Source organism: Platalea leucorodia (genome assembly GCF_965183815.1).
Source record: "Platalea leucorodia genome assembly, chromosome: 3".
Lineage (NCBI taxonomy): Eukaryota > Metazoa > Chordata > Aves > Pelecaniformes > Threskiornithidae > Platalea > Platalea leucorodia.
The window spans coordinates 99,332,127-99,344,439 of NC_138825.1; the positions used below are offsets into that span (position 1 = coordinate 99,332,127).

General features: G+C 35.4%; 1 protein-coding gene across 1 annotated transcript in view; it reads left to right on the forward strand.

Moving 5' to 3' along the window:
• Positions 1–12,313, forward strand: part of KHDRBS2 (KH RNA binding domain containing, signal transduction associated 2) — a gene marked incomplete at both ends in the record, with an annotated part of 376,341 nt that overhangs the window by 76,822 nt on the left and 287,206 nt on the right. The window contains one exon of the mRNA XM_082305658.1: positions 2,224–2,351. Coding sequence (XP_082161784.1) covers positions 2,224–2,351 — 128 coding nt within the window. The remainder of the gene's footprint in view (positions 1–2,223; positions 2,352–12,313) is intronic.

Here is a 12,313-nt window from a genome sequence, read left to right on the forward strand (position 1 = left end):
CTGCCCTGGAGACACAACCTGCAGGAAGCAGCAAAGCCATGGAAGTTGAGCGCTAAAGATTGTCCTCTCTGCCTGGGGGCTGTGCTTGTGCTGCCACAAACACCAGGGACCATCCCAGGGCAGTTGAGTGACACCAGGGATGTCTCTGCGTGTTCCTGCTCTCGGGGCAGGGTGGTGACTGACCTCCCGGACAGGTGCCAGCAGGAATTGGGAAGGCAGGAAAGGGGTTCCTGGCGTCTCAGCAACAGCAGCCCGACCCTGGGGGCGTGGCAGGTCGAGACCAGCGCCCTGAGCCGTGCCGGTGTCTCCGTCTGGCAGATCCTCTCTGTGCCCTCGGAAGGGAGCCCGCGGGATGGGGGTCCTTCGTCCCCCCACCTGCAGGCGTGTATCCCCGACGGACGAGGACAGCACTGTGGCCCTTCAGGGCTGCCCCATGCCCCAAAAGGACTGATGTCAGGGGGGTCACTGTGACTCTCTGGTGACATCACAAGGCTTTTGGGGACCACACCCAGAAGACACAAGCCCCGGGCTCAGGGAACAAAAATTTCCCAGATAGCTCATCTCACAGGACTGCCCCACTGTTGAGCAGAATCCTATTGCTGTATTTTTCATATAAAGTTTGGACACCAGGTTTCACTGTTCATATCCAGCACTACATTCAGTTTTAGAAATAAACCATCTCAAGGCTTATCTTACTCCTTGGCTGACTTTGCAGGTCGAGGGAGGTGATCCTTTCCCTCTGCTTAGCACTGGTGAGGCCACACCTGGAGTACTGTGTCCAGTGCTGGGCCCCCCAGCACAGGAGAGAGGCGGACATACTGGAGAGAGTCCAACAGAGGTCCACAAGGGTGATCTTAAAGGTCTTTTCTGACCTAAAGGATTTTATGATTCTATGATTCTATTAAATCTGCCTGAACTAAATATTTATACTGCAGAATATTGCTTTGTAAGCTCGTGCTTAGTTGATGCTTGCTCCCACTGAACGTAACATACCACGTTTTTTCCAGCTATATTAAAGTGTTTTATAAAAATGAATCTTGTCTCCTCATGCTTTTAGTGATTATTACAATAACTTTTTAATCCTAAATTAGGCAAGGTTTATCCCATGTGAGTTTTTAGCTGTGTTCTATGAGAGGTTTTAAAAGAGCTTATAACAGTGGCATTCGAGACTTGTCTGCTGGTGCAGGCTTTAAATAAATTATTTGATCTAGAATAGGCAGCATAAACATTTATTAACAAATCGTGACTTGGGCTGTTGTTTTACATACATTTTTCCTTACGCTTGTTGTAAGTCAAAGAAACTTGTATATGTGTTACAGATTGCTGTCACTGTGTTACTCTTCTCCATTGCTTTCTGGGCCTTGAAACTGCATGTTTCTCAGACCCACAGCTGTCCCTTTTCAGCTATAATTCAGTTATAATTAACTCATTGTAAGTATTGCCATTTTCTTTGCTGTCAATAACACTGCTGCAAATGCAGCTTTTTCAATAGTACCTGTACTATCAGGAAGCTCTCAGGCACCGTATTAGATGTTCTTTGCGGGGTAATAAACTCAAGTGTTTGTTATTATCTGTTGCTTATAGAGCTTTGGGGAATAAAGAACTCAAAATATTCAACCTGAATGTATTTTGGGGTTGTTTTTGTAAATTCTGTCAAATGTTCTAGATACGATCGTTATTATATATATAACAATTACTTACTGCTTTCTTTAATGAAGAATCTTTTTGTGCAAGAGTTAACTTTATTTCTTATCTTATTTTGTACAACTTTTAAATAATTCAGAAGCATTTGAATGGAAACTCAGTAACAAGAAGTTTCTTTGCTTTTTTACTACTCTTACTGAAAGTTAGCCCTTGCAATTAGAATCTGACTTAATTCTGGCAGGTCACATTTACAAAATAGCATCAAGCTGTGATGATGTGATCCTCTTGAAAAGACTGATAGACTGAATCGTAAGCCTCATCTGTTCCTGCTCCCACTGAGATCATTTAGATTCAGTTTCAGCTGGGGAAGAATTAGTTGAGGAGTATGACCTGTGGACTGTTACCAGTGCTGAGAAGCAGAGGTGACAGTCCGGGTTTTTCAAAGACAACAGTATGTGTCATGTGAGTGCAAACAGCACAGGTGTTCAGTGCACAATCTGTATTATAATGGCAAGTTTAAAGTTTCTGACGATGACAAATATCATGTTACTGATTGCTCTCTTTTTTAATATTTTTCAGAAATTGAAAAATTTCAGGGTTCTGAAGGCAAGAAGGAAGATGAAGAAAAGAAATATCTTGATGTTATCAGCAACAAAAACATAAAGCTGTCAGAAAGAGTTCTGATCCCTGTCAAACAATATCCAAAGGTACTGTGAATATAGTCTAACACTTGTTTAATCTTTCTTAATATAATGATGAAGTCATACACTTAACCATTTTTATTGACTCTTAGTATGCAGGCTTTGCAATACAAAAAAACCTACAAAACCTAGAAATGAAGCTCGTATTTGAATTTACCTGTTACTAGCTATTATATGGTGTAACTTCTGTCTCAGGGCCTTTCAGAAAAGCTATTGAAGGGAATGAGATTTTTTTTTTTTTTTTTTTTTATTTCAAGTAGATTTTGTAGCTGGTCCTTAGGCAAACTGTTGAGATGTTTTCTTATAGTTGCTTTTTTCACGTGTACTGTCTTTTTAGAAAATAAAAGACCAGTTAACAAAAAAAGTATTCTAGCAGAATAAAGAAAAAATGTTTCAATAACTCTGAAAAGTCAACTTAAGTGTGCTACAGCTTCCTCATACAGGAGTTGGGGGATTTTCTCTGGTGTAATAAGTTTTAAAAGATAAAGTAGCAGAATTACTGCAAGCTATGACTTTGACAATGTATGTCCCTGTTTATAAAATTCACATCTCTCCGTCACATACTTTCTTCATATTATATTTTGTTCGCCTCATTGCTACATACTATGATTAAAAGAGCATTTTTTTTCTTGCAAAAGAGCCCCAAATTCAGGTGCTTGTCTGAAGTTTTAGTTTTTATTTTACATGAAAGAAGAGAATGTTGATTTTTTGTTGTTGTTGTGTACAGTGTTGTATTTTACATAAACAGTTGTTCTAATAGTATTCAAGCTGAAATGGTAAACATCTCTATCTCTAGAGTATTTTTTTCTTGCTGATTTATTATCACATGGTATTTGGTTCACCATTAGCCTTGATTACACTCTTAGCTTTTTGCTTTATACTTTCATCAGTAAGAGCAATGAATTACAATTGGTAAAAAAGCCTATCAAACAAAATGAAAGGTGTAAAAAAATTGAGATTCAATGATTCCAGCTGACATTTACCTCCTGAGTAGTGAATATAAAACTGAGATAATGTAATCATCCAAATGGTAAAGACCTTAGGAATGCACATAGTGCTATAAGGAATTACTCTTATGCTGCATAGCCTGAGGTGCTTTGACTAGATTTGTGATATTTTGTGTAAATGCTGTAGGTGACCTGAAGTTCTTAATAAGAATATAATAGTGCTGTAACTTTATAATGGCAATGTGATAATTATTCAGAATACTGTTTGATGAAGATAGTAGAATGAAAGACAAACTATTTAAAAGACAAATGCAATAATCTATCCAATATAGTGCCAGAATATGATTAAATTAACCTTCATTTACTTTAATGAGCTTGTTATATTAATGAGCAGTAAAAGATATAAAGTATTGCTACAGGTTTTGAGCAGTGAAAAAAATCAGTGTGGTGGAAATGAAATACTCAGTAATGCAAAATACACTCTTGGAAAGTTTCTGTAGTTGATTTGCTAGCAATATTCCGTACTTGGCATGGAATTATTCCCAGAACTGCAGGTTTCCTGCTACCATCTAGTAACCATCCTTCAAGTACTGCGTTTGCCATTTGTATCAAACTGCTGATTGCTGTGGTCTAGTGTGTTATCTTTTCTTGATGAATTGTATACATTAGGATAGTCAAAATCAATACACAGTGGCTGCTTCAGATTGCTTTATAAAAACCAAAAAAAGTAGAAATTGGGTAAAAAAAATACATTAATTTTATATATTTAGCAGAATATGGTAATAAGAGCAGTTGATCAGACCTGTACTTATAAAAGGTTAAGAGAATTGCTGTATGATTTCACCTGAGAGGCACTTGTATTTGAAAGAACATTATTTAGAATTATTCATTCATTGTTTAGCTGATAAGCTTTTTTGGGCAGTGCTGAGTAAGCAGGGTTCTGTAAATCTGAAGAAAGTGTCCAAGAGTATAAAATTTTGGACAAATATTCTGACCATTAAAAAAAAAAAAAAAAATCATGTGGTTTACAGACTCTCTATTTAGGAATGAGATAAATCCATTAAAGACATTTGCTCTTATTTTAACTACATGTAGAAATATAAATTGCTCCAAGGGAACCCTTAGCCTAAAGGTTTATTACGGTCTGTAGGTTAAGGTGCAGTGAGGGTAGATCCCTTCAGTGACAGCCGTAGAGTCAGAAGCAGCATTTTAAGGTTTGAGTAAAAGTTAACTGAACACAAAAGGCTTCTAGTAGCTAAACAGGTCTTGAAGTTGCAGGATAAGTATTATAAAATTGTCTCTACTCAAGTGTCTATGGTCTGATTTCTCAAATTGCTGGTGCAGACAATGGGAAAATAAAATCAAAGACTGTGATTAGCAACAGCTGTCTTATGTTACAAGCTCTGTTAAAGATACAGGCCTCTCTCCTCTTCCATAAAAGAGACATCTAAAAAAGAAATAAGGGCATTACTTGATAGTTCAGCAATGATCTTTTCTGAGATTAATTATTTTAAATCTCAGCAGCCCAAGTAAAAACAACATGTTGTTTACACACACTCCTCTAGGCAGCAGATCTTTTTAATGCCCTCAAAATTTCCTCTGAAACAGTGATGCAATGTCTTGTGTTTGTTGATCCTTTTTCCTGTCCCATAGTGCCATTTTTTTACTTTCATGATATGTGAATTCCAGCTAAGGCAGACCAACAAAAATACTCAGAAGACTATTTGTTACTGACTTTTCCATTTTTAAGCTTTTGTAGCTGTTCAGTTTAGAACCTGCATGAAAATACCCAGGGCTTGTTCATAAAGATTTCGCCATTTATCGGTTGAATGTTGCATTTCAAATACATCAAATATGGGAAAAGAGTGGGTTATTTAAAAAAAAAAAAAAAGGAGCAAACAGAAGGCTGAAATGATCTTGTTGCTGAAAAAGAAAAGCCACAATTTAGAGGCTTGATGGGAGACTTCGTCATTTGCGTGCCAATACCTAGCTCTCAGAGAGTCAGAGTTACTGTATGGGCTTAACTCAAAACACCCAAGCAACTGTAATTTACACCTTCAGTTATTGTCATAAAGAATTTTCTTGAAGACCTTGGATTTTCAGTAAGCATTTACTCTTTTTTGTAATGCATATGAAGAGATACCTTGGTATGAGTTACTACCTCATCAACTCACAAAACCACTATTGTATGTTAGAGATGAAGGAACCCAAGTCAGTTCAAATATATAGATTTAATGATTTCTTTCCAGTTGTTCTTTCTAGAAATTAAATTCTTATTTGGTTAAATCTGGGTTTGGGTATTTCTTTTCCTGCTGATCTATCAACAGGTAAATTAGTCTAAATCTAATGGAGTTGAAATAACCCAGACAAATTTAGAGCCAAAATGCTGAGTTATTTAATTGTATCACAGTTCACATTCAAGATAAAGAATTTCCAGTTTTATCAAATTTCAATTACATTGAAATTGCACATTCTGGAAAAAAAACCCAAACAGCAGTTAATTAAGGAAGAAATTTTCCAAGTTACTTAGTTACTGAAGACTGGGAGGTGCAGTGAAGTTGGAGGTGATGACACCTGGAAATAATGAACTCTCATTTTTTCAGTGAGGGACAGAAATCAATACAATGTCTTCTGAACAAAAGATGGTGTTTAATAGTTTTCTAATGATATGATTATTGGATAAAGATAGATTAATCTATCAATAAAAGAGGATAGGATATTTATTAAAGAGGTATAATTATGTAAGTATAATATTCAATGAAATTAATTACAATTTGCTCTGATGCTAGAATTGGTCATAAAGTTAGAAAGTTTTAAAACAAAATCTCAGTTTAAGTACAGAATTATAGTTCAATTTTCCCTCTACTGGTTTGTTAGATAATGAAGACTATCAAAATATAAGATACTGGAAACATGTCCTGCTAACTTCCAGGTAGGGGTGACAAAGATGAAAAGCAAGTTGATTCTTCTGAATGACTTCCATGATGTAGAGTTGCAAACTGCAAGGCACTGAGTCATCAGAGGATGTGGTGTGATAAAGCCTCTTGTCTGCACAAAGGCTCAGTTGATGGGCAATAATGGCCTCGTTCAGAAATATGCTCTGGCTTCAGATGAGCTTCCACTCCTGCTGGCTTCCTCCTGGATGTTTAACTACCATTTTTTTGGGAAAAACAAAAACAAAACAAAAAAAACCCAAAAAACTCATATAATCCAACTCCTTACCCTTGGAAAGGCTCACACCCTGCTTTAGAGTATGTGTTTCTGGGGAAAAGATTTAAGTTTATGTTGATAAATACTGTAAATGAAATTAAATTCCAGATTCTTGATATTCTTTGTTTTGCCTGTCTCATGATGGTTCGTTGAATGATGCATGACTCAACTGAATTCACCTTTCTCATTCTTAGTCTTTTTTTAAACTGGCTATATTGTATATAACATGTCAGGTTGGAAACACTGCTCTTGAAATGAAATTTATTTGTTCAACTTAAATCTTGTAAGGTATTTTAATCTCTGTGATATACTAAAACAGAATTCACAGGTGATTTGAACAGCAAAGTATTATATTTCTTTTGTATACATTAAACTTCAGAGTCAATCTCTCCACTAAAAACTTTCTTAGAGGACATTTGAAACAAGTTTTGGATGAAATAACCATTTGCAGGAGAAGAACTGGTTTTGTAATTTTCCTCTTTCTACTAAATTTAGCATAAGTCAATGGGATTATTTTACCTGCTTTTAATAGTTCCCTATGGAATTACGAATAATTCCAATGAGCTTGAACACAGAGATTGTATTAATGAAAGTTCTGTCCAGGTACCTGCATTAATGCAGCTATCAGCACTTGATCAGTTATTTCTCAATTCTATCAAGTACGTAATTCATTAAATAAGTAAAGTTCATTGGTGCTCAGTAACCTGAAACATTTTTCATATTTATATAAGATGTATTCTTCCCTTATATATGTTGTTATGTAGATCAGATTAGAAATAGAAGAGGCTGTCTAGTATAGCGGAAATTTCTGAGGACAAGAAGATATATATCAACTGAGCTGAGATTTGTTTCTGAAATTTCCCCCATTAACCATTATTCTAGTCAATTACTGTATTTTGTAGTGTGTCAATTCTATGCTAAAAATATACAAGCAAAAAAAAAAAAATCTCTGAAGTAGTTCAGAAGACTCCTAGCTGTGGCAGATCTATGAATATTATTCTTCCCAAAAATGGAAAGAAGAACTTACTTTCTTGGTATACTTTATTCAGTAGTATTTCATACAGAGAAACAAAATGTTTCTTATTTTTCTGTTCAGTATATTTGGAATTTTAGTTACAGACATGAACACAAAAGAAAAAATACAATTGATAGTAAGGGGAAGATGTCACATACTGGTGAAGATATGGCAAGAGAATTGAAAGGAAACAGGGTAAAGATTTTGGATAGAAGTGAGTATAGAGAAACTTCAGTCACAGTATCAGTAGAAGACGACCCTCATTAATGAGGAGAGAGTGAAAAAGGATGGTCATGCCTGAGACAGAGGGAAGAACAGGTAGACTGGAGGATGGGACAGAAGGTTCGATGCACAAAAAGGAAATACTGTATGTGCAGTGATGTTTCATTACAAGGGGAAATAATTAGGAAAAGGGACATAAAAGAGGTAAGAGGAGAAGTAAGAGAAATGAAATGATTGAACTCAAAGACAAGGCAAAAAGAGCAATTCATTACTGCATTAGGAGAGCAGTCAGGATTGGGTGTGGAGGCCAGTCTGAACTGGTGGATATGCAGATTCTCTGGCAAACAGTTGTCTACTGATTGACATCTGCTGCAAACAAAATGCTATTTTCCAACAAATTGGACCTCCTTCGTTTTCTGATTTTTTTTTTTTTTTTTTTTTGGTTCCTTCTACAAAGACTTCTGAGAAATCAGGGTGAATTGCTTTTCTCTTGGCATGAATTTGTGAATTATTTTTTAAGTATGAAAACAAACTATTATAGACATAGTTCCTGATGTAAGTGTGTGAGCAAAGGAAAAAAAGATGTAGCATGGAGGCAGTTCAGTTGTCCTTTGGTACTTTCAAATATGTATGTTTCTCTGTGTATATTAAGGATCTATTTGGTTTGATCATTTATTGCTCTCATGTAAGATAAATTCATCCAAATGTGATGTTCTTAAAAATAGTATATGACTTACTCAGCTTTATACACTTAAGCCTCTGAGAGTGATTTCTGCAGTTCCTTGAACAGATTTTTGTCATTTACTAACCAATAGTTTGGCTTTCGTTGTTTTGTATAGTCATCTCTTTTGGATCATGTAAACCTAGCTTTGCAAATTTGTTCATTTGTGCAGTTTGAGTCCTTGTTTAAAACTTCTGATTTATATAGCACATACTATAGAAAGCTTTTGTTTGCAAGCTTGTCCAGTGCACAGTGTAAGTTAAAATGACGTTGAATTTGGTGAAATTCTGCCCCCTTTGTGCTTGGCTTCAGCTTAGCTGGATTTCAGCCTTGAAGGCATGGCTCCTTTTGTTCATTATTTTTGCTTTCTATAAGTGCAGATACATAAAATAGCTGACAAGTCAGAAAAAATAAACAGTATGTATATAAAAAATCTTGAATATTGCAGTGCATCTTTTACTATTTTAAAGATTCAAATAAAACAAAAAAAAATTGTCACAGCACTGCGTGGTATTTGTTTATATCGTTTTATACTTCATAAAACCATGACTTCAAGCAAATAACTCATACAAACTCACCAGCACTAAAGAATCCATTGTAAAGGGTGAGCTTTTCTGTTCTTGTTCTGTTTTTAATGTCTGGCTCAGACAATGAATATGGTGATTTTTCTTTTTATTTACCATTCTCCTTCTTTTATGTTTTGTTTCTCTCTCAAACCTGACAGTTGCTCTTTTGCTTTCAAAGCAATTGTTGTAATATTCATCATTTCCAGGTGATTTGCGTGTTTAGTACCCTTTTAAGTAAGATAGGAAGAAAAGGATATAGTGATACGTCCATTAGATGGATGGACAAGAAAATATAAAATTTCTAAGGAAAATGGGACCTGGGCTGTCAGTTCAGTGAGTAGCCAGGACTTCAAACTGTGATTTATATTGCTGTAATGAAATGAGGTCCTTGTTGATGCATAAGGCAAATGGAAAATTTGATCTGTCACTCAGTCCTGGAGATGTTTCAGGAGATTGGAAAAAAACTACAATATTTTTAATAAAAAGAAACAGAGCTAAGTTTCTAACTACAGAATAGGGATTTGTACCTGCCCTACCAGCATTTTTTTTCTCCCATGTAAGACAAGAAAAGCCTTTATACTTGGAAGGATACTAGAATTTAGACTGATGCTAAACTAAATCTAAAGATTATGTTTGTTCTGTTTTTCAACTGAGTTCTTTAAATAGAAGCCTGAACAATGAAGGGCAGAAAATTACTAATGTAGATAATGTGTACTGCACTGAAGTTGATGCTGTGAATAGTTGTTTAAATAAAGAATACTTTCTCATATATCTTGAAAGATTTCTACCCCTACCAGGTCTTGATGAAGTAGCTAAACGTGCATCTTTGTCACAAAATATCACTTTTTATTTTATAAATTTATGGGGGAGATTCAAACTTCCTTTTTAATTAAGGCCATTTTAATTTTCATATTCAAGTGTAATTGTTGCCCATACTCTCTGATCCACACAACAGCAGGAGTAATAGGGGCAAAAACTTGTTTATGTTCTGTGTTTAATCTGGAATTTAATAGCATTTGATGCTTTCATTAAATCTCTGGTTTCTGGAGTCACTGATATACAGAAAATTTACATAAAGTGTTTAGTACTTAAGATTCAGAAAAATCTCTTGAACAGGTACTTGAATAAAAATGATTCAGTGATGAAAGACCAGGCCCTAATTAAGCTGCCCAGATATTAGAAAAAGTATCTTTGAGTTATATACTATTTCATTTCTCCTTCATACCAAATTTCCTATTAATCTGTATTTTCCATCCTGATCATTAATTTTATTTCAAATTCACTAGCAGAAATATTTCAAAATTAAAATTACAGTTTTTCAGTGTCAACTTCTTTGCTACAAATAAATAGCTGTTTGTAACCAATGTATTTGCTTTAAATCCCTTCTATATGAACTGCCCAGCTAGTTCTGAAAAGTGAAATCAAGTGTGTGAACACTTGAATAGAGAAAAAGTGTGAAAGCAGTTATCTTCATTTTTGTTTTTCTCTATAACTTCCTGTATTCCAGCTGAAGAGAAAAGGCAAAACCTCTCAAAACTCAAAACCTTATTCCACCTCTCCAAAATTTTCTTACAAGTGATGTAATACTGAAAAACTGTACTGAACAGCAGAATTTCCACTATACTCAAAACCCAAGATACATATGAATCTTCTGTCCTGCCTTTAATGACAACAGGTATCTGGAAAATTCAGACAAATACTTTATCTTTACTTTCAGTAAAATACATGAATAAAACATCACACACATTTTTCTTTTCTGACTTATTTAGGACCTGACCTTTCATCCATCTCTCTACTTACCTTTTCCATCAGGAGATGAACTCTGACTCCAGTGCTTCCAGGGCCTATGCCAATCTTGCAGAACTCCTGAGTGGGTACACAAAGGAACTTGATTTTAATAGGTCCACATTTTTGTTAATGATTCATTTGTTTTCATAACACTGCTGTTGAAATCAGCTCCCACAACATTAGCTAACCTCTTTGCCATGCTGTGAAATTTTACTCTGTACAGAACTCTTTAGAAATTGCTTCATGAAATTGTTCCTGACTGCAGAGAATAACATGTATTCCAGATAACATTGTAGAGATTTGCCTTTCTGTTTCATTTAACCATCCATGTCTGTATAAATCTTTAGCAATGTAATTAAAACAGCAGCAACATAGTTAAAAACAAGTGGCACAAAAAATACTCCCAACATTAAAGGAATTTTCCCCCCCTTTGATTATATGATTTTCGGAAGATTTTTCATAGAGTATCTTTATTTCTACATGCAGATATATAGCTCAGCTTCCAGCTTACACTGTTTTCTTCCTTGAACCCATCCCTAAAATTACAAACAAGGGCACTAAATTGCTGCTTTGTGATTTATGAAGACTTACTCTGTGCTGTTGTGGCGGAACACAGTATTGCCTTCCATATTTCAAGGTAGGCTGTTAGAGTAGTTGTAATTTAACATTTCATATTGCAGAGCACTCAAAGGCCAAAACTAAGTTGAAGACACCCTTCATACTCAACACACTCAATAAGTAAACTGGTCTTGCTCCAAGGAGTTGACAGGCTGGAAAACACAAACATAACTAGGGAAAGAGACAAATAAAAAGATCAGCAAGAGAGAGATGGTAGCTGGTAGCAGCAGTGTTGAATACAGACAAGTTCTAACCACTCGCCAGTGGGAACATTGGTTAAGTCTCTTGTTTTCTAAGCCACCAAAACTCTTCCATTCCTCTCTCTTCTTCTTTTATCATTCCTGTTTGGGGGGGAAAAAAGGGTGAAGAAAAATATAATTTATAACACCACTTTAATAAAATAAGTTTGAGAGCAGGCAGGAATTCAGCCTGTGTTAACGGACAATTCTAATTGGGAGCATGACTTCATGTTAATGGTACACAGATTGTGTATGATTGATTGCGGAGATGTGCTCCACCTACACTGAAAGATATTTGGGGGTTTGTTTTCAATTACAGAAGCATTGTTTCTTCCTCTTGTATTTGTATTAATTAAGGATTTTTGGACAGTGAATCAGATCTAGTAAAACTTTCAAATTGGACCTATGCTTCCAGAGAAATATAAAGCAAACCATTAGTTAGGGTGAGATTTATCGAAGTACTATTGACATCAGTAGGAGCAGAACTAAGCCAATGATGTGTACTGATCAAAAAGCTCCCCTACTTTGTGATCAGTTTTGGATGACATGTTATTTCCTTTTTTCCTTCTAGCTTTTAAGAGAATGAATTACCAGTTATGTTAGCATTTATAACATCAGTATCTTAAAGTTGCAGGGCAGTAG